Source organism: Vipera berus, assembly GCF_964194415.1.
Source record: "Vipera berus genome assembly, chromosome: 1".
NCBI classification, from domain to species: domain Eukaryota; kingdom Metazoa; phylum Chordata; class Lepidosauria; order Squamata; family Viperidae; genus Vipera; species Vipera berus.
Window position 1 is genome coordinate 258,314,635 of NC_138202.1, and position 23,795 is coordinate 258,338,429.

The 23,795-nt window shown below is 42.5% G+C and overlaps 1 protein-coding gene across 1 annotated transcript; it reads right to left on the reverse strand.

Moving 5' to 3' along the window:
• Nucleotides 1-1,903: 1,903 nt before the first annotated feature.
• Nucleotides 1,904-19,330, reverse strand: LOC308672436 (amine sulfotransferase-like). The gene is made up of 7 exons (XM_081335389.1): nt 19,118-19,330; nt 15,578-15,727; nt 14,999-15,207; nt 12,572-12,698; nt 11,204-11,298; nt 10,156-10,336; nt 1,904-2,233 (listed from the first exon to the last, which is right to left on the reverse strand). Exons 2-7 carry the CDS (start codon nt 15,717-15,719, stop codon nt 2,088-2,090), a joined length of 900 nt encoding a protein of 299 aa, XP_081191515.1. The 5' UTR covers nt 15,720-15,727; nt 19,118-19,330; the 3' UTR covers nt 1,904-2,087.
• Between the last annotated feature and the right edge of the window lie 4,465 nt (nt 19,331-23,795).

The window sequence follows — 23,795 nt, forward strand, 5'->3', positions numbered from 1 at the left end:
ACAGGCAAAGTCCAGGCACAAAATGAATGATAATCCTCAGGGCAAAGGCAAGGCAAAAGGCAAAAGGCAATTCTTGTGCACAAGACAAGGTCCAAGACAAAAGGCAGAAGTCAATCCTCACAGCTAGGCAAAGCAAAAGCCAAAGCAGTTTTCAAGAAAAGGCAAGGCAAAAGGCACAAGTCAAAGCTGGGGCAGTATAAGCCAAAACGAATACCGGTAATTGTTCCTGGCATAGACTAACTCTCCAAGGCTTCTCCTTAAGTCACTCCACTCCAGGTGTTCCTTGTGAGGAGGGGTGGAGTGACCTTCTCCTGAATAGCCTTGCAGCCCTTCTATGAGCTTGCCTACGCTCTACTCTCAGTGCCCTTGGATCGAGTGGAGGAGGCAGCTGTTCCTCCTCAGAGGGGATCTGCTGCCTATCAGCATCACTGCCTGTCAGCAGCTGATCCTCCTGTGTCTGTGAAGGCCTGCAGCTCTCCGTCTGGTTGACCACTTCCCCCAATGCCTGAGGAGCCTGAGACAGCATCCTCAGTCCCTGGCCTCCAAACATGCCAAGGGAGATGTGCAATCTCTGTCAGATGGTTCCGGTTCCAAATCCTCCTCCTCCTCCTCCAAATCAGGCTACCGTGGGGCCATGACAGTGTATGGTGGGGGTCAATTGTTTCACTTTCTGCTTTAATAGGCCAGTCTGGCATTCGATAAGGCCCGCTGCCTCTAGATGATGATGAGTATGATACATCCATGGATATTCCACTTATTGATCCAAACTATTACGGCCTCTTTCCCAACAAAGTTCCCATTAGCATATTGGATCCGGACAGGCACCCTTATCAGAACATTTGAAAGATACTCTGCTGGATTGCTCTTGCACATGGGTAAATTAATAGGTATCCCAAATAGGTATCTACCATGGATAATGTATATTGCCATCTTCCATGTTTGGGTAGGAGTCCAATATAATTTATTTGCCAAATTTGCCCTGGACTCTTTTCCATAAACAATTTCCCCATTGGGGTCCTTGACAAAGGCAAGTGCTTTATCTGAGAGTATTTATTTTCTATATTGAATTTTAATGGCACCTATCTACCCAACAAGGTGACTTAACTCACATCTAGTGGCTACTATGGAAGCTGCACCTACAGAACAAGGATTTCCCCCATGTACTGCCCATTCTCTGGTACCATGCTAGAAGCTCCTTTTGAACGATATATAACTTACATGAGGCGATTTTCCAGGCCAAACCCCCAAAGGAACTTGTTTTTATGTTTGTCACAAGCTCCGTAGATTTATTTCCTCATTTGCTGAGTCTCATTAGCAAAAAACCCCCACCCTTTAATAAGGTCCTAATGGCGTAGCAGCTGCTACTGCTGCCTTGGCATCAGATAAAGCCTTTGCTGCTGTTCTTCCCACTCAAAAGGAGCTTTCTTTTGAGTTAAATTATAACTGGTTCTTAAAATCTGAGCCACATAGGCAATATGCTGTCTCCAGAAGCCCATTAAGTCAAAGGTTGTGCTTCAGTTTCTGTTGTTGGAACTTGCAAAGTAGCAATCACAGTATGAACTTTCACAGGAACATGCCTGAGAGGTTCTGCCCAAATATTGCACCGACTAAGTTGGCCCCTTTGGAATTAGGACATCACTATTCAGGAACAAGTCAAAACAAAAGCAATAGATGCAGGTAAGCATCAGCAACGAGGACAGAAACTTTATACCAGTATAGTTCTATTTCTGACTCAAGGCAATGGAGAAAAACCCTGAGCTGCATAAGAAAACCCATGCTGGGATGTGGCAAATTGTAACACATGATAAGTATGTATCTAGCTAAACATCAAACGCTGAAACTCTAGTCTATTTGCTCTCATTTCTAGAATAAAAAAAAATACAAACGATAGTAAGAATTTCAAAGAGAAGTACTTTTAATTGTGTTCTGCAGTTTCTATTTTTATTAATAGCACAGAATTTAATGTTGCTCTGTTCGATGACCTTTGCAGAGTTGAGAATTAAACATTACCATGTTACATAAAGGCCATTCTTGGAAGGTCATCTCTGATTCCAGCCATTTGAAGGTGTGCATCACACATTGTTTTCCTACACTGAGCTGGAAATAGGCTCAGGATCCTCCTGAATATCCCAGCAGAACTTGAAGGGCAACTTTTCCATCCTCTCCTTAAAGACACGGTCAAACTTTTCACTCTGGGCAACAGTCATGATGTTCTTCCAGTCCCCAACAGTGCCTGGGAAACAACAATTAAAAAAATGTCAACAGTTTTTGTATTCAATTAAAGTAGAGGCTATTTTTGTCATCCTTTAAGCCTGCCACCTTGCAGTTATAAGACTGGAGGACAGTGCCCAGGGTAGAAAGTGAAGAGGTTGTGTCTCCACCACCCTAAAGTGGCCAGTGTGAACTAGAACAATCTCACTCCCAAAGGATCATTAGACTATGCAGGCAACAGACTGGTCATTGAAACAGTCAGATTATATCCATGCCAAAAATCTGCGAGAATGACAAGGAGAACACTTCTTTAACGTTGGTATAGCTGTGAAGGACCTATGGCTGCCTCAGATGTAGGCTGGTGATGAGACTAGCACAACTATCAAACGCCGTTACCAGCCTCAATCGATCCCCACTGCCTTATATATGGGACTAGAACAACTTCAGCCGATGTACATACTCGGAGGGGGAGAGCAAAAACAGCAGGCTTGCACCGTTTTGCGGTGTGAAGCCTTGCCTCCCCCCTCCGGAGCAGAGCAGCGGCGGCGGCAACGGCAGCAATGACTGAGTCTACCGCTGATCAGCTGGCACCAGAATCAACTATCAAACGCCGTTACCAGCCTCAATCGATCCCCGCTGCCTTACATATGGACTAGAACAACTTCATCCGATGTGCATACACGGAGGGGGAGAGCAAAAACAGCAGACTAGCACCGTTTTGCGGTGTGAAGCCTTGCCTCCCCCCTCCGGAGCAGAGCAGCGGCAGCGGCAACGGCAGCAATGACCGGGTCTGACCAGATGACTTGTGGTCTTCCGCTGATCAGCAAGCACCCGAAATCATCTGTTGGGCACTGTTACCGACCTGAATCGATCCCCGATGACCTACATATGAACTGGAACAACTTCATCAGCCCTGAAATTAGCTAAAAGTTACCTGTGGACTCTTAAAATTACCATCTGACCAGATGACTTATGATCTATCGCTGATCAGTTGGCACCCTAAATCAGCTGTTGGGCGCCGTTACCGACCTGAATCGATCCCCGCTGACTTGCTTATGAAACTGGAACAGCTTCAGCACCCTTGAAATAAGTTAATAGTGAGCTGGAGACCCTTAGATTTACCTTCTGAACACTTAACATCTATGACTGAGTCCATCAATACCTAATATTAATTAATATTGAGTCCCTTAATACTTCAACATCTTACTAACATCTATCCCCATTTGTAAATAATGGCTTACACGGACATGATTATTGTTTTAGCAAACAGGACACCTCCTGCGAACTTACTTCTTTAATCAATGACTCATCTCAACTACTCCATCACTGCCTTATTCGCTCTTAGGGGTTCCCCCCCCTTCCTGGATGCAACCCGCCTCACTTACCAATCTACCTCTTGATGAAGGGCCCAATTGTTGGGACCCTGAGAGATGGCTGGGCAGGGATAGGGGCCTTGGTTACAAACCTAATAAGAGGCCCCTGGTTAATTTTTTAGCTAAATTTTTTATAAGGTTAGGGAGGGGGGAGGGTTTTCATGATTGGAGAGAAACAAGGGAAATTCCATCAACTATTATTCAGACCAGATCTGTGATTGATCACGCGGAGGGGGAGCTAGGGCTGGTTGCCTCCGGAGCTCCAGAACAGATCGTAGGATTACCTATTCCTACGACGTTGGGGAATGGCAGCAGGTGTAAAGACAGAGTACCCTATCGACATCCAAGATTTGTTGTTGTTGTTAGTTGCGAAGTCGTGTCCGACCCATCGCGACCCTATGGACAATGTTCCTCCAGGCCTTCCTGTCCTCTACCATCTTCTGGAGTCCATTTAAGCTCACGCCTACTGCTTCAGTGACTCCATCCAGCCACCTCATTCTCTGTCGTCCCCTTCTTCTATTGCCCTCAATCTTTCCCAGCATTAGGCTCTTCTCCAGTGAGTCCTTCCTTCTCATTAGGTGGCCAAAGTATTTGAGTTTTAGCTTCAGGATCTGGCCTTCTAAAGAGTAGTCAGGGTTGATCTCCTCTAGGACTGACCGGTTTGATCGCCTTGCAGTCCAAGGGACTCGCAGGAGTCTTCTCCAGCACCATAGTTCAAAGGCCTCAATTCTTTGGCGCTCAGCCTTTCTTATGGTCCAGCTTTCACTGCCATACATTGCAACTGGGAAGACCATAGCCTTGACTATACGCACTTTTGTTGACAGGGTGATGTCTCTGCTTTTTAGTGTGCTGTCTAGATTTGCCATGGCTTTCCTCCCCAGGAGCAAGCGTCTTTTTATTTCTTGGCTACAGTCCCCATCTGCAGTGATCTTGGAGCCCAGGAAAATAAAATCTGTCACAACCTCCATTTCTTCCCCATCTATTTGCCAGGAATTGAGAGGGCCGGATGCCATGATCTTGGTTTTCTTAATGTTTAGTTTCAACCCAACTTTTGCACTCTCCTTCTTTACTCGCAACAAGAGGCTCCTTAGTTTTTCTTCACTTTCTGCCATTAGAGTGGTATCATCTGCGTATCTTAGGTTGTTGATATTTCTTCCAGCAATCTTAATTCCAACTTTTGACTCATCTAGCCCTGCCTTTCTCATGATGTGCTCTGCATATAAGTTAAATAGGCAGGGCGACAGTATACAGCCTTGCCGGACTCCTTTCCCAATTTTGAACCAATCAGTGGTTCCGTGTCCAGTTCTCACTGTTGCTTCTTGACCCGCATATAGGTTTCTCAAGAGACAAATAAGATGGTCTGGTATGCCCATCTCTTTAAGGACTTGCCACAGTTTGTTATGATCCACACAATCAAAGGCTTTAGCATAGTCAATGAAGCAGAGGTAGATGTTTTTCTGGAACTCTCTAGCTTTCTCCATGATCCAGCGTATGTTAGCAATTTGATCTCTACTTCCTCTGCCTCTTCGAAATCCTGCCTGTACTTCTGGTAGTTCTCGATCCACATACTGCTGGAGTCTAGCTTGTAGAATTTTAAGCATAACTTTACTAGCATGAGAAATGAGTGCAATGGTGCGATAGTTTGAACATTCTTTGGCACTGCCTTTCTTTGGAATTGGAATGTAAACTGATCTTTTCCAATCCTGTGGCCACTGTTGAGTTTTCCAAATTTGCTGGCAAATTGAGTGTAGCACTTTTACTGCATCGTCTTTTAAGATTTTGAATAGCTCAGCTGGAATACTGTCACCTCCACTAGCTTTGTTGTTGCTCAGCTTTTCTAAGGCCCACTTCACTTCACATTCTAGGATGTCTGGCTCGAGCTCAGTGACCAACTCATTGTGATTATCAGGGACATTAAGCTCATTCTTGTATAGTTCTTCTGTGTAATTTTGCTACCTCTTCTTAATCTCTTCTGCCTCTGTTAGGTCCCTGCCATTTTGGTCCTTTATCATGCCCATTTTTGCATGAAACGTTCCCTTCATCTCTCCAATTTTCTTGAAAAGATCTCTGGTCCTCCCTATTCTATTGTTTTCTTCTATTTCTTTGCACTGTTCATTTAAGAAGGCATTCTTATCTCTTCTAGCTATTCTTTGGAATTCTGCATTTAATTGGGCATATCTTTCTTTTTCTCCCTTGCCTTTCGCTTCCCTCCTTTCCTCAGCTATTTGCAAAGCTTCCTCAGACAGCCATTTTGCTTTCTTGCATTTCTTTTTCTTTGGGATGGTTTTGGTTGCTACCTGTTGTACAATGTTGCGAACCTCTGTCCATAGTTCTTCAGGCACTCTGTCTATCAGATCTAATTCCTTAAATCTATTTGTCACCTCTACTGTATATTGAACAGGGATATGATTTAATTCATACCTGACTGGCCTAGCGCTTTTCCCTACTTTCTTTAATTTAAGCCTAAACTTTGCAACAAGAAGCTCATGGTCTGAGCCACAGTCAGCTCCTGGTCTTGTTTTTACTGACTGTATAGAGCTTCTCCATCTTTGGCTGCAGAGCATATAGTCAATCTGATTTCTGTGTTGACCGTCTGGTGATGTCCATGTGTAAAGCCGTCTCTTGGGTTGTTGTAAAAGAGTGTTTGCTATGACCATCGTATTCTCTTGACAAAATTCTATCAGCCTGTGCCCTGCTTCATTTTGTACTCCAAGGCCAAACTTGCCTGTTATTCCACTTATCTTTTGGCTTCCTACTTTAGCATTCCAATCTCCCATGATGATAAGTACATCATTTTTTGGTGCTAGTTCTATAAGGTGCTGTAGGGCTTCATAGAACCGGTCAATTTCATCCTCTTCAGCACTGGTGGTTGGGGCATAGGCTTGGACTACTGTGATATTGAATGGTTTGCCTTGGATTCGAACTGAGATCATTCTGTCATTTTGAGGGTTGTATCCCAATATTGCTTTTCCTACTTTTTTATTGACTATGAAGGCTACTCCATTTCTTCTGAGGGATTCTTGCCCGCAGTATTATACCTGATGGTCATCTGAATTAAATTCACCCATTCCTGTCCATTTTAGTTCGCTGATACCTAAGATGTCGATGTTTAGTCTTGTCATCTCTTGTTTGACCACGTCCAGCTTTCCTTGGTTCATGGATCTTACATTCCAGGTTCCTATGGAGAAAGAATCTTTACAGCATCGGACTTTCCTTTCACCACCAGACACATCCACAGCTGAGCGTCCTTTCGGCTTTGGCCCAGTTGCTTCATTCTTTCTGGTGCTACTAGTACTAGCCCTCTGCTCTTCCCCAGTAGCATATTGGACGCCTTCCGACCTGAGGGGCTCATCTTCCAGCATCATATCGTTTTGCCTTTGGTACTGTCCATAGGGTTTTCATGGCAAAGATACTGGAGTGGTTTGCCATTTCCTTCTCCAGTGGATCACGTTTTGTCAGAACTCTCTGCTATGACCTGTCCGTCTTGGGTGGCCCTGCACGGCATAGCTCATAGCTTCATTGAATTACGCAAGCCCCTTCGCCACGACAAGGCAGTAATCCATGAAGGGGAAGATCCAAGATTACATCCCTGCTATCTACAAGCGGTGAGACGCTCCAACCCTCTGGTTTCTTCCCAAGGCTCCGGGAGCAAAGATAAACATCCACCTGAGCTCCGGTTGGTGTACTTGAATGCCAGGTCCATAATCAACAAGGCCCCTCTCATTCGTGATCTGATTGAAAGTGAGCATACGGACCTGGCTTGCATTACGGAGATCTGGTTGGGCCCAGAAGGTGGCGTGCCTCTGGTTGATCTCTGCCCACCAGACTTCCGAGTGCTTCACCGACCTCGGACTCAGGGTAGAGGCGGGGGAGTGGCAGTAGTTATAAGAAAGACTCTTTGTCCTCAGGAGGCCACCATCGTCCAAATAACCGGATGTGAATCCCTCCTCCTAAGATGTGGCCCTAGGTCACAGCTAGGCGTACTACTGATATACATCCCGCCTAGTCGTACATCAACGGCCCTGCCTGAGCTTCTCGATATCCTCTCGGGGCTGGTGGTTGAATTCCCCAAGTTTATAGTTTTGGGTGATTTCAATCTACCATCCCTAGGAGGATCATCTGAGTTAGCCCGAGAGTTCATGGTTTCCATGATGGCCATGGACCTGATATAAGTAATTCAGGGACCGACTCATGTAGGAGGCCACACGCTTGATTTGGTTTTTCTATCTAAACGATGGTTAGATGATTTTGGTGGGGGTTCCCCAATTATTACACCCCTGTCATGGACTGATCATCACCTCCTGAGACTGGTCTTCTACTATGCCACTCCTCGTTGTGGAGTTGTGGAACCATCAAGATGGTTCCGTCCCAGGCGCTTAATGAACCCTGAGAAGTTCCAGGCAGCACTGGGATCTCCACCTGCCTCCTTTGCTCACAACTCGGTTGATGCCTTAGTGGAAGCCTGGGAAAAGGCTGCCACGGATGCACTTAACCTAGTTGTCCCCTTGCGGCCCCTGACCCGATGCAGATCCCAGTTCGCTCCATGGTTTTCCATGGAGCTCCGGGACATGAAGCGTCGGAGAAGGGGCCTAGAGAGCCGTTGGAGATCCACCCGATCTGAATCCGACCGATCAAGACTAAGATCCTTTACTAGATCTTATCTTGCAGCAATGAGGATAGCGAGGTCCAATTACTTCGCTACACTCATTGCATCTGCAGATAACCGCCCGGCCACCTTGTTTAGGATAACTCGCTCCCTCCTTAATCAAGAGGTGAGGGAGGATCCCTTGCAGGGTCATGCCGAGGAATTTTGCCAACATCTATCGGACAAAATCACTCGGATTCGGACCGGCTTAGACTCCGACTGGGCAGAGTCTAACGATCAGAACATGGGTGATCTTGTCAATGTTATATGGGATGGGTTTGACCCTGTGACCCCAAAGGAAGTGGACAGAATTATGAAGAAGCTGAGCTCCACCACGTGTTTATTAGATCCGTGCCCTTCTTGGCTGGTTTATTCAGCTCGAGAGGGAACACGAACCTGGCTCCAGGCAGTGATATCCACCTCCTTGAGTGAGGGTTGTTTCCCCTCCGTCTTGAAAGAAGCAGTGGTGAGACCCCTCCTCAAGAAACCTACCTTGGACCCAACTATATTAAACAACTTTCGTCCGGTCTCCAACCTTCGCTTTCTTGCTAAGGTTGTTGAGAGTGTGGTGGCACATCAGCTCCCTTCGGTTCTGGAGGAAACTGACTATCTAGACCCCTACCAATCGGGTTTCAGGCCCGGACACAGCACAGAAACGGCATTGGTCGCACTAATAAATGATCTCTGGAGAGCTCGGGACAGAGGCTGTTCCTCCATCCTAGTTCTTCTAGACCTCTCAGCGGCTTTTGATACCATCGACCATGGTATCTTGCTGCAGCGTCTCAGGGGATTGGGAGTGGGAGGCACGGTTCTCCAGTGGTTCTCCTCCTATCTCATGGGACGTTCGCAGTCGGTATTAACAGGAGGGCAGAGATCGAGTTCGAGGCCTCTCACTTGTGGAGTCCCTCAAGGATCGGTCCTCTCGCCTCTCCTATTCAACATCTACATGAAACCGCTAGGTGAGATCATTCATGGTTTTGGAGTTGGGTATCACCAGTATGCTGATGATACCCAGCTTTTTATTTCGACCCCAAACCACAGCAGTGATGCCCTGGATGTGATGTCCCGTTGCCTGGAAGCAGTTCGGGTCTGGATGGGGAAGAACAGGCTTCAACTCAACCCTGACAAGACTGAGTGGCTGTACGTACCTGCATCTCGGGATACTCAGAACAGAATGCAGCCGCGAGAGTTGTGTTGGGAGTCTCCCGATACTCCCATGTTACACCTCTACTCCGTGAGCTGCATTGGTTCCCAGTTATCCTCCGGGTAAGATTCAAGGTGCTGGTAATGGTTTTCAAAGCCCTACATGGCATGGGTCCGGAGTACCTTAGGAATCACCTGCTGCCAGCATCAACGTCCCTCCGTCCAGTGCGCTCCCACAGAGAGGGCCTCCTCAGGGTGCCGCCGTTCGGAGAATGCCGTCTGGTGGCTCCCAGGGGGAGGGCATTCTCTGTGGGCGCGCCTGACCTATGGAACCGTTTACCGGTTGAGCTCCGGATGGCTCCTGACCTTCGCTCCTTCCGACGCGACCTAAAAACACATCTGTTTAAGCAATCCGGTCTGGTCTGATGGGTTCTTTTGTAATTATTATCTTAAGGTAACTATCTACTACATTTGGGCAAAATTAGGGTTTAATTTGTTTTCAATATCTGTATTTGTACATTCTATTATTTATGTCACTGTTCACCGCCCTGAGTCCTTAGGGAGAAGGGCGGTATACAAATCAAATAAATAAATAAATAAATAAATAAATAAATAAATAAATAAATAAATAAATAAATAAAATAAATAAACAGCAGAAGATAGAGTGATTGTTAGGACATGTTTATATCATTTAAGGAGGTGTCTTTCAAAGGAAGGCAGTAATCCTTGTTTAAGATGAAGTCAAGTATATGAAAACCAGAGTATGAATTACTACTGGTTTACCTTTGCGAAGAAAGTCTCCTTTGCTGCAATCTACAATGTCAGAAGGCATGAATGTGTAGTTTGCTCTAGAATCCACTTTCATGTTATCAAATGTAGCTTTATCCACCACATCATCCACCTCCTTTTCAGTTAGTTTTTTTCCTAGGAAGCTGCATATTTTCAGTACAGACCTTCTCAGATCCTGCAATTTGATACAGCTTTATATTAGGCCGTCCACAGCAATGGAGAAAAGATGGAAAAGTTTGTTAATATCTCACGTATCATTGCTGCCACTCACTCCCCTGATCTTTAATTCTTTCACTTCTTACTAAAAAAAAATACCCTAATTATGTCATTTGTGGGTTTTTTTAATGAAACTATACATGCACATAGGAAGCAATATCAATGAATTAAATACAGAAATGCTTCCTTAGGACTGCTACTAAAGATTTCCAAGAGACAAGTCACTGACAAATATTTTTGGATCTCAATATATTTATATGCCAAAATTTTCCTAAGATTCAGACTCATATTTTTAGCAATCTTGGCAGCATCAGAGGCTGGCCAATTCTGAACCTAGGTTAAAAAAATGCCTTGACCTCTCTTGAAAATGCAGTTGAGTTGAACCAATCTCTTCTGAGCCAAAACAGTAGAACATGATGAGACACTTTGACCAAGATTTTGCTGAATTACAGGTGCATATTGGATTCCTTTACCAGTCAGTAACTCTATCAAAGAGTGAGATAAAAAAATTTTATAACATTAGTTTCCAACGGATACATGCTGGCTCTATGAACTCTAGCACACCTTGACAAGTGCGCATTGTTCATTAATTGCTCATTAAGGTGACAACAGACTAGTTTCCTCCCCCTTTCTTTTGAAGAGATGACATTTACTTTTTTTCAGAAATTTCACCAGTCCTTCAGGAGTTCACAAATATAACTAAGAGTGTTCTGTAATTAACTGTCTGCTCCTTTCCTGAATAAGTTACTCTACACATTCCTCACTTTCTAAAGCCTCCTGTGCTTCAAGGTTGTTCATAGTGCATTACACATTTACATTGTCTTACCTTTTTCATTTCTTCATAAGAAAGGAAGAGAATATTGAAATCACCCTTATGAGCGTACCAGCCTTCTACATGGTCTAGCCACAAACTACTAGGCACTGATAGGAGAGAAATGAATTTGGCATAAATATAAGTGCAGTCTTCAAAATCACTTGGTTCAATTGATTAGCTGGGGACTGCAATGTTCCAGCTAACAGTCTCAGGCATAGCAATAGCACTTAGACTTATATACCACTTTCACAGTTTTTATAGTCCTCTCTAAGTGGTTTACACAGTCAGCATATTGCCCTCAACAATCTGGGTCCTCATTTTAATGACCTCGGAAGGATGGAAGGCTAAGTCAACCTTGAGCTGCTGACAATCGAACTGCCAAACTTCTGGCAGCCAGCAGTCAGCAGAAATACCCCACATAGTGGCATTCTAACCACTGTGCCACCATGGCTCTTGAATTCTTAATGCTTGAATTTCTTCCATTTATCCTTATGACCTGATAGGCCTAAAGCTCAACTGAGGGGCCATGCTAATAACACTGAATGTGGAGAGGAGAGAGAAGAATGGGAACCGTAACTAATGTAGTTGCATACTCTCACTTGTTAAGACAAGAGTTTTGTCAAGATGCTACTATATTGTGTTTCTTTTGCTTTTCCTTATTTGGATCTTTGGGGCAATCTGAGTTAATTTTTTATACATTTGCAAATATCAGACTTATTCCAGTTAGCTCTCTTCTATTTCCAACCTTTAAATGTTCTCCATATGATTTCAAGTTAGTCTTTAGCTACCTTATGTTTTGTACCTTACGTAGGTTGTTCATATTACACATTTACACATCTTACCTTTTTCATTTCTTCATAAGAAAGGAAAAGAATATTGAAATCACCCTTATGAGCGTATCATCTTTTACATGGTTTAGCCACAAAATACTAGGCACTGATAGGAGAGAAATGAAACTCTCTACTTTTCAAATGAATATTAACTTTTGCTAATTTTAAATTCTGTCCATCCATTCCCAACACAATCACATCCTGATTTTAAACCACCACTTACCTTTCTCAATTTTTCTTCTCCTTATTAAATGGATCCTAGTACTTCTTCTCACCTCCCTTAATAAACTGTTTTCTCTTTTCTTTCCCATACCCTTTAACATCATGAGTTGTCCTAGAAGTCCTGCATTTATCTCCACTGATTCATCCCATTACAAACTGTTTCATAAAATTTACACAAATTATTGCATGAAAATAGAGAATCGTTATTATTTTATCTTAGAGGAGAGGGTGGGTTGTTTGCTCTGTGGGAAATGGGTTGAAATATATTCATAATCTCTTATCCAAGACAAAAACTGACAAAACATTGTCATGATCAAGTCCTTCTTACCTCTGCCAGCCAAAAACCACTCCAAGAATGTATCAAAATCTTTTGGTGTTTCCCTTACAGGTGTAATTTTGGAAAAATGATAGGTAGAAACCATGACATCCTTTGGATTTCTCAACACATAAATAATCTGTAGGAACAAAATGATAATATCTAGTCAAAAAGTAATTCCAACTGGAATGAATGCAGGGCTAGCTTTCAATTTCATGGAGCAGGAAGAAACTGGGATGGATGAAAGTCTTTCTTGAAGCTTGGGTAGACCTAAGGGGGTCTTCTGGAAGTCAGAACTCCATTTCTATTTTATTTCACAATATGTTAACTGTTCATGAATATAATATCTATCTATCTATCTATCTATCTATCTATCTATCTATCTATCTATCTATCTATCTATCTATCTATCTATCTGAGTAGCTGTCCATCTCATATAGTGACATTTTATTTATTTATTTATTTATTTTTCGGACTTATATGCCGCCCTATTTCCCAAAGGATTCAGGGCAGCTAACAACAATAAAAGACAATAATACAAATGTTAAAAAAATTAAACTAAACCCCCAATGATAAAATATTAAAAACATTTTTAAAAATCCCTATTGTCAGTCCAGGTCAGCCTTATGGAAAAGTAATGTTTTAAGGCCACGACGAAAGGACCGGAGGTCCGGGGCCATCCGGAACTCAAGGGGAAGTTGATTCCACAGGGCAGGTGCTCCCACAGAGAAGGCCCTCCCCCTGGGGGCCGCCAGCCGACATTGTCTAGGCGACAGCATAATGAGGAGGCCCTGTGTGAGGGCACTGGGTGATGGGAAGTCATTCCTGGCAGCAGACGGTCCTGCAAATATCCCGGGCCTAAGCCATGTAGGGCTTTAAAGGTAAGAACCAGCACCTTAAATCTCATCCGGAGGGCAACCGGTAACCAATGCAGCTCACGCAGGAGGGGTGTAATATGGGAGTATCGGGATGCTCCCATCACAACCCGCGCGGCCACATTCTGCACCAGCTGGAGCCTCCGGGTGGTCTTCAAGGGCAGCCCCATGTATAGAGCATTGCAGTAATCTATACGGGAGGTAACGAGTGCATGAGTGACCGTATGTAGAGCATCTTGGTCCAGATAGGGGCGCAACTGGCACACCAGGCGAACCTGGGCAAATGTCCCCCTGGCCACAACTCCTATATGCTCTTCAAAACTGAGTCGTGTATCCAGGAGGACGCCTAAGTTGCGTGCATTTGGTCACATTTGGTGACACATAGGTAAATGTAAAGGTAAAGGTTCCCCCGCACATGCGTGCTAGTCGTTTCTGACTCTAGGGGCCGGTGCTCATCTCCGTTTCAAAGCCGAAGAGCCAGTGCTTGTCCGAGGATGTCTCCGTGGTCATGTGGCCGGCATGACTAGACACCAAAGGCGCATGGAATGCTGTTACCTTCCCACCGTAGTGGTCCCTATTTTTCTACTTGCATTTTTACATGCTTTCGAACTGCTAGGTTGGCAGAAGCTGGGACGAGTAACAGGCGCTCACTCTGTTACGCAGCACTCGGGATTCGACCCGCCAAACTGCCGACCTTCTGATCGACAAGCTCAGCGTCCTAACCCACTGAGCCACCGTGTCCCTATGGTATCCCTATGGTGACACAAATAAAACACACATAAATGATTAAAAACCATATTTTAAATTAAAATAGAAAAGCAAGATAACCCAAGAAAACAGACAGAATGGCAGCAAGGCTTATAGTGAGCACATTAATTAGCTCTCACACAATTAACTCTCACTCCCGAGTAGTCGTGCAGCCCTGCACCGACTCTGCCTTCTCTCCATTCTTCACATTCAGGGAACGGGTGAGGGAGGCATTTGCTCATCTCCGGAGTTCCACTGCTCCTTTGCTCCGCAGCCTGCCCTTTCCATCTCCTCCCCGCTTCCTTGATCAGCCTGAGCCCTCTCTTCCTCCCTGCCTACTCTTCCGAGGCCCAATGGACCTGGGACTGCCTCGTCCTCAGGTCATTCCTCCTGAGCCATAGGGACTACATCATCACCCTGCGCCGGCCCCGACTCCATCTCCTCCTCCTCAGATCCGGGCTCTGACAGGGCCATGACAGTTAAGATTATAGCTAGCCATGCAGCATAAAAAGTTACAATCCATCCAGAGGTATCATTTTGGAAAAGATAAGATTAAATATCTCTCTGTGTGGATCTTCAGTTTGGTTCTTAACCTATTTCTGCTGGCCGTGACGTTATGTGCTCCCTGTTTTGCTTGAGGTATTTTTTCTCATACTTCAAATCTTGTCAGCACCAACCAAACACAATGGAAAAATGTAGCATTGTGTTTTTGCCCTTGAATATTTGTCAGTAAAACATTCAGATATAGAGTTAAAAGAAGACAGACAGCTCCCCAGTCCATCCCAGGGTACAGATAGTGTAGCAAAATAGGTCCTACTTTTGCTCTTTTATTTTGTAATCCTTTGGGTACCAAATAGTAGGGAAGATGGGAAGTAAAGAGACGAGGCGATGGGCGACTGGAAAAATCTATGTGGAAAACATTACTCTCCAGCCATGGAGCTCTGTCAAGCAAGTTAATATTTTCAGTTCCATCTCGATGACCTTCATGAAGAATCAGGCTCACAATATTCTGAGTCCATATTGTGCCTGCAAATAAACCACTAAATTAATTCATGCAGAGTCATTATTACTTGGACAATGCTGAAATTATGCAAAGCATACCTTCCTATCAGAAATGATAGTAAACATTTCAGAGAAACATAAAAACAGTTGCTTCTTCTAAAATATTTGATGGATGTATGAGAAAGTTAGCTCTGCAAAGTAAAATAAAATAAAAATGATCAAAATTCAGATTTAGCAGCTTTATTTTCCTACATTTACTACAACTTCTTAAAAAATGCCAAATGTAAAAATCTGGTTACAGCATAGCAAAGTTGCAGCAACCAAAATATTGAAGGACTGAATAACTTATAAGATATAAGATTAACTCTTCCTCAGAATACATATTTAAACTTACCAGATTTAGGATAGGTGATTATAAATATATCATCATCTCGGATTTCAAAACTTTCCAGTGAATCTATTTTTTCAGGTAATGACACCTCTGGTACAAAATAGCATCCTTTGTGTTTATACAGGAACGTATTTGCTGGTTCCATTATGTGACCTGTTGATATAATAGAGCAAATGATAATTTTTCCCATGTTTATGGTCAATATTGTATCAATTTTTAAAAAAATCTTACTTCCTGGAAATATAAAGAAAAACAAAATATTGTTCTGTCCCAGCCTAGGTGAGTCCTTGTTATGTTCACAAGGAGAAACCCCTCTTCCAAGAAACAGGCAGGAACCACAAGAAAACAACCCCTTTTATTCTCACAGACCTGAGTCAATGTTCAAAGCAAACAGAGTCCAAAGAAACTCGATCCTCAACACGAACGGTTGCCTTCGGCACCCAGCACCTCCCACACCTTCCCTTTTATAATTCAGCCAAGGCGTGACTTCCTAATGCCTTCTCCCTTGCCTTTGGAGCCACCCCATTGCATTCCTCTGTCCTACATGCTTCTTTTGCCTGCGCATTCGTGCATCCTGGATTTTTCCCACATCACTCTACAACTCAGGCACAGCTGTGTCTCAGCCTGAGCGCAAGTAGAAGGGCCAGGCTCCTCGTCCGACTGTAAGTCTTGGAGCTCCTCAGAGCCTTCCTCTGACTCTAATGTCACTCCAGGCCCCTCCTCCTCATCTGATTCCTCAGACTCAGCTGCCGGATCCACTGGCTGGCGAGGAATCACAACAAATATATTATTAGATTGGTTTCTGTAGAAGAGGCAGAACCTGGCAGCAGAATCAAGAGAGGAATCAGCCTGTTTCCACAAGCAGTCTATGAAGAATTGTGGATTTACCAAGTGTGAAATGCAGATCTTATTGTTCATGCCTGGTTTACAATTTTAATCATATATGTTTCTGTTCCATGTATAAAAGGAATTTATAATTAAAAGATTGAGCAGTATTATTCTGTGTGGTCAAACTTTACCATCACATTTAAAAATTGGGTTGAGTGATTTTTCAATATTTAACATATGCTGCTAAATAAATCTCAGAATAAGCATGGAAGGTGCACTTAATTAGCTAAGCTCTCCACCACTTGGTTGTATTTTTTAACATGCTAAGGATTAAGTTTCTATCTCTGGATTTTTCCTGGAAATTCTTGACAGCAGCTTAAGCTAAATGCCACCTTTCCTTGTTTTAGTAAAAGGCCCACATGAATAATTCTTCAGCCATATCTTGCGAGCTTCTTACATAAGAAGCATTTGCAGTCAGCCCTCTTACCTCTTTGCTAACAGATAGCAAAGCCAGTGCTGAATGACTGCTACCGTAATTTCACCAAAGGCAAAAATAAAGTAATTAACATGGAGTAGCTCCAATTGAAGTAAATTCATGGCTCACTTGCAAAAGCCTCTAATAAACCAATAGGCCAGGCCTTCAGATCCCCTACATATTAAGGTAATGTTCTACACATTTTTCAAAGGAAGATTCAATTTTATACAAACATTTATGCAGGAACAGAAAATGAATGCTGTAGATTTTGGAAGGGCAAAGTATGTATTGTGTAACTGAATGGGAAAATATACGTTGTTATTATGCAAGGAATAATTTAATAGTGCATTGTCACTTATTCAAATAGATGCTGGCAGGTAGTTGCATCTCACTGCAAACTTCATCAGTTCAGATAAAAAGGTTGCGAAAACATTCTGACTGTGGTAGTAAGTAAAAGTTCGAACGGTGATGACAAATCACTTCTATATTATCTCAGTCTCATGGGAATATCTATGAAGTAAATTGAGGGAGTCTTCATTATTTTTTACTTTCTTTCAGTATCAGGTTTTATCAACAGTTCTCATAGCATCCAGGGGTTGTTTTATTTTACTCTTCCAAAAGCATTTTACAGCATTACCCCTGGGAAAACCAAATGAGAACATCCCTGGATGACAAGAGACTTGATGAAATACAATCATATTGAGCAAACATACTTCTTGAGAAGGTGGCAGTAGATTAGCTTCATGGATCTTTTCAAGATCTATGAACTATAGATTAACTCATAGATTTAGGAACTGAGTAGATTTTGGATTCTGATATAAGTGCCTCCCCCCACCCAATGGTATAAATTCATCTCTGGCACTCAGGCCTCAAGTGGCACTAGTTCCCTGGATGTCGGGCTGTATCCTAAAAACCTGTCATTAAAAATTACAGAAAATTCAAAACATGGCATGGACCCTGAATATGAGATTTGAGCATATATCATCGCTGTGTTCATTGTTGGTCGGTTTTCCTTGGCTGTTTGGCGGGTCGAATCCCAAGTGCCGCGTAACAGAGTGAGCGCCTGTTACTCGTCCCAGCTTCTGCCAACCTAGCAGTTCGAAAGCACGTAAAAATGCAAGTAGAAAAATAGGGACCACTACGGTGTGAAGGTAACAGTGTTCCATGTGCCTTTCGCATCTAGTCATGCCGGCCAGATGACCATGGAGACCTCCTCGGACAAGTGCTGGCTCTTCGGCTTTGAAACGGAAATGAGCGCCGGCCCCTAGAGTTGGAAATGACTAGCACGCATGTGCGGGGGAACCTTTACCTTTACCTTAGCTGCCAGAATTATACGTTTGAGATAGGTGGACATATAAAACAAATAGTAAGTAAGTAAAAATCCTTTCTCCTTGCTCTGTAAAACTAATAATAATCCCATTTGAGAAATTTTATATCTACACACTCCTGCACAGACTAACCCACAGATCAGTGTAAAAAAGTTGTAAAAGTATGGCACAAATGGCCAATAATAAGAGTGTATAAACCACATCTGAGCTTGAATTATGGTCGTAAGTCATCGTGGTTATAAGTTGAGTCACCACATGATCTAACTTGACTACATCTGGCTTTCTCAGGTGTGGTCATTAAATAAACATGGGGATTGTTAAGTAGAGCACAAACAGCCTCAGGAGATGAGGAAGCTCTGGGAAGTACGACACCCAGCTGAGTCCAAAGAGGAGGTAGACAAGCTTTGCAAAGCCAAAAACAGCCCAGCAGGAAGGAACTGCTTAGCTGGATTAGGGCCTAAGCATCCCCTTCTCTTGCTGAAGGGGCTCCCAAACAAGCCTACATGTTTGACTGTGTGAGAATCCCTGATGTTTTGAACCGTTGCTTGTGGGCTAGGCTTCTGCCCTGACCAATTGGCAGTAAGGAGACTAACTCTTCCTATGTTTTGGGGAACTGAACTTGCTGCATGCAAAGGTGGCGGCTGCCAGACAAGCTTTCCAAAACTTTCCCCTTGTTTTAACCTCTTCCTCCTCCACAAACCCACTTGTTTCAGTGAAGAATTTTAAAAATTGTTGGAAGGAACAAACATGTTGATCTTTCTCTTCCCCTCCCCTAGCAGTGTTTTGGTACCGGTCGAACGAAGCTAAACTCTCGGCCTCTGCCCTCCAATCTCTATCTCCATTAACAATTTAATTTGCTAAATTTGCTACCTGTGCCTAGAAAGAGGGTGACAAAATCTGTAAGGGACTTACCTTGATGAGTGACTGGCAGGCTAAAGAGTAGAGGAGTAGAGGAAAAGAATCTTCCAGGGATTTAGCTTAAAAATGGGGTTGAACAAAAAAAGTTTAGAAAGCTTTTTACTTTTTATTCCTTTGATGAGCCAGTTTTTGCCATGATTGTTTGCAGTTTCTCCCTTCAGCTTTCCACACAAACAACCCCTTGAAGGTTTTTCTTTGTTTCTTTCCCCTCCCCCTCCCCGTTTATCAAATTTACTCCTCCCCTTCCAAGCAAAACCAGGAAATGTTAACGTTCAAACATGCACCGTGAGGCTTCTTACGAAATACTGTAAATGCAAAACTGTGGTTTATGTTTGTGACAGGCATGCCCAGGGCACATCCAGACATGTCAGAATTCATGTTCAGATCTCTTTAAAGTGATTCTGCACACATGCTAGGCAGGACATTTACAGGCCACTGTGAAATTCAAAAGCTCAAACTTATGTGTATGTTTGAAAATAATACAGCAGCCTCAGATTCCAGTGTTTGATAATGATTCTGCAAATTACATCGTAGACACTACCAACTTATTGGGCAATTCAAGGTTTCTGCTAACAGAATGCAACAAAGCCTGTTGATAAAATGATTTCTTCAAACTGATTTTGTATGGATGTTGCAATTTTAGTGATGAAGAGCAGTGGAAAACAGGACATATCCTGTAATTTTCACTAGACAGACTGAAATTACTAATAGTCCATCTTTAATTCCCAGCAAAGGACATGGAGTGAGTAAAGAAACCAGTTTTAATTAATTGCTATGTAAATGCTGGTAGACCAGGGGTCTGGCTGAGGAATTCTGGGAGTCCACAAGTCATAAAAGGGCAAAGTTTGAAGACCCCTGTGGTAGAGCATTAACAGGATGTGTTTTATATTTCAGTCTTTGAATTAACACTCTCTAGACAGTGATTAGCTCAAAGCACCCTGCTTTTAGATTCCTATGGTAATTGCAGCAGTCACAAATCTTCCGAAGATTTTTCTGATACAAGCAAGACTCTCTTCTGTCAAAACAGAATTAGAAGGGATCTTGGAGGTCTTCTAATCTAGTCCAACCCCCTACTGAAGCAGGAGACCCTATACCATTTCAGACAAGTGACTGTCCAGTTTCTTCTTAAAAACCTCCACTGATGGAGCACCCACAACCTCTGGAGGCAATCAGTTCCACTGATTAATTGTTCTAACCAGGGCCTTTTTTGTCACAGAATGCTCAGAACGGAGTTCCGGCACCGTTTTTGGATGGAACCTTGTAGGGTAGGCAAGGTGGGCTGTATGACATGTGTGAGTTCCGGCACCTTTTTCTTTTACAAAAAAAGCACTGGTTCTACTGTCAAAAAATTATTTTCAGTTCTAGGTTGGTTCTCTTTGATAACTTTCCATCTGTTACTTCTTGTCCTGCCCTCAGGTGCTTTGGAGAATAAGTTGACCCTCCTCTTCTTTGTGGCAGCCCTTCAAATATTGGAAAACTGCTATCATGTCATGTAGATGTCTTAATGCAGGGATGTCAAACTGCTGGCCCACGGGCCGGACGCATCATCCGGAAGCCGCACCCACCCCATTGCCGGCAATGGCAAAACTCTCCCGATACGTTGCATGACATCACGTGACATCACGAGTTTGACATGTCTGTCTTAATAAATCTACTTTTTACTTCAAATATAAAAGAAAGTCTGTTGGCATTCCTTTGCTAGCTGGACTAAGCCCATTCTCTGCATTCAAAGCAACTACAGGTAATCCTGGACTTATGAGCTCAAAATTTCTGTTGCTAAGTGAGACATTTGTTAAATGAGTTTGTCCCATTTTATGACTTTTCTTGCCGCAGTTGTTAATCACTGCAATTGGTAAGTTAGTAGCACTTTTGTTAAGTGAATCTGGCTTCCCGGTTGACTTTACTTGTCACAAGGTTGCAAAAGGTGATCACATGACATTGCAACCATCATAAATATGAGTCAGTTGCCAAGCATCTGAATTTTGATGATATGATCACGGGGATGCTGTAAGTGTGAAAAATGGTCATAAGTCATTTTTTCACTGCTATTGTAACTTTGAACGGTCACTAAATGAACTTTTGTAAGTCAAGGACTACCTGTATATCATGAACATTTTACTTTTTGGAAGAACTTTTGAAAGTACTTTTTACTTTTTGAAAACCATTAATATATATATAGCTGAGATCCGCAAAAAATATAATAATAAAGTTGGAAGGGACCTTGGAGGTCATCTAGTCCAACACTCTGCTCAAGCGGGAAACCCTATACCATTTCAGACAAATGGCTGTCCACTCTCTTCTTAAAAACTTCCAGTGTTGGAGCATTCACAGCTTCTGGAGGCAGATTGTTCCACTGGTTAATTGTTCTGTCAGAAAAGTAGGAGAGAGATGGAGAAGAAGATAATGTGGGTGTAATGAATTATTTTCCCTTATATATCTGAGTTTGCAAAAAAAAAATGTTTTCAGAGAATTGCTTGTTCTGTATCTTGTCCACTATATTATGTGCAGAAACTTATAAATGTATTGCCTTGTTTGCCCTTTGCATGCAATGATAGCTATTATAGATTCAACAGGCTGGTTTTGTATTGCTGTGTCAAATTCTCCTCCCCTTATCAAAAAATCAGGGTGTGGGGAAAGTGAGACAAGCTTATTGGTATCTTTCAGTTCATTCAGTGGGGACTCTATTCAGCACAGCACAGCCTATGAATGAATAAAAGTTCATTTAAGATAATCCAGAAGCAGAAGCTTATAGTCCAAAAGGATATTTATTAATAATAAATGTCAGTTTGCAAGAGCCCATTTTCATTCCTAATTTTGGCTGTACTATGAGACAATAATCTTAAACTTTCCAGCCATCTCCTATCTATCAGAGACAGCAAAATATTAATACATCCCAACACAATTTACTTCAAATCTCCTATCTTCCTTCCAGTAGCATAAAACTATTTCAATTGAATTATAGAGGGGAAGAGAAAAGGTGAGACAAGCCTAGTTGGTCTCCTCCAGTTCATTCAATTAGGTCTCTATTTAGACTGAACAGAATAAATTCATTTATAAAGGTAAATGCATGCTAGTCGTTTCCGACTCTAGGGGCCGGTGCTCATCTCCGTTTCAAAGCCGAAGAGCCAGCGCTTGTCCGAGGACGTCTCCGTGGTCATGTGGCCAGCATGAATAGACACCAAAGGCGCACGGAACACTGTTACCTTCCCACTGTAGTGGTCCCTATTTTTCTACTTGCATTTTTACGTGCTTTCGAACTGCTAGGTTGGCAGAAGCTGGGACGAGTAACAGGCGCTCACTCTGTTACGCGGCACTCGGGATTCGACCTGCCAAACTGCCGACCTTCTGATCGACAAGCTCAGCGTCCTAACCCACTGAGCCACCGCGTCCCTTTTAAAATTCATTTATAGCACATAGTAAATAAAACTAGGAATGTTGTTGAGAAGAATGTCTTGTATAAAAGTAATTAAATCTCTCTGGTTGAATAATCCAATGCACATGACCAGAAGCGTATAAGACTTAAGTCTGAATAAGCTTCCAGTTCATTCAAGTAGAAAACATAAAAATATCCTTGAATTTATCTTTCACACATACAAATATCCTTGAGTTTATCAGCCAACTCACTATTATAGTTAGAATAAAGTAACAAGATAGATCAACTTTTCCCTTTTTGACCCTCAGCCTCTTTATTCGATTGCTCAGTTGCTCAGCTATTTATTACCTAATTATTACCTAGTTACTCAATCTATTCAATATCTACTTACTCATTTATTTATTACCTTAGTTACTCAACTAGGTAATAGGGCAGATAACATATGATAGTGGGATCTGGTGATATCCATATTAAGTTATACTCTAGTAATGGAGCCTGAGTTAATAGAGAAATATTTTTTGTTCTATTCCAATGGCCTTCATACAAAATCAAGCATAAAATATTCTGGATCCAGATAGTTCCTAGAAAAAAAAATTAACTTATTTTAAACTTCAGAGAATTACCTAGAATTCACAATACACCACCAAAGATAGAATACAATACCACCATCAGAAAAAAATAACTTGAATTTTGTCTGATTTCAAATAGATTAAGACTGAGGGTGGAATAATTCATATAGGACCTATGAGGAGAATAAACTTATTATAATTCTAAGCACATTCTGTGCTGTCAAACTTATTTCCAAGTGAATTCTGAGATTCTCTTCATCACAGGAACAGAACTTGGCTAATTCACATACCTATACATCACCCAGAGATAAAATATTCTCATTAAATATTCTAGAAATTTAAATTTAGAAATTTAAATTTAGAAATGTCCACTTGACATTTAAAAATATTTTAAAGCCAGCAACAATTCATGAGTAGTCTGTGATCCTGAAGTGCTGGATTTGGAGCTTTTAGCATCTCAAACATATTTCTCCATATACACTAAATTCTAAACTCTGGGCCTTATGTTTATCTCTTGTTGGAGTAGGACTCATTTCATAGTATAGGCATGATTTATTTTGCTACTTCTAGACCTCTTCTTCCAAGGGTTCCTTGTTGAGGAAAGAAGAAGGGAAGGAACGAAGACGGTAGGTGGCATTACTGAACTTTAACCTTTTGATATTATCTAGATACATTTTTTCCTTCTTCTCCTTCTAGAGCATTTGAGAAAGAAAGGAGCTTGGGAATTGTT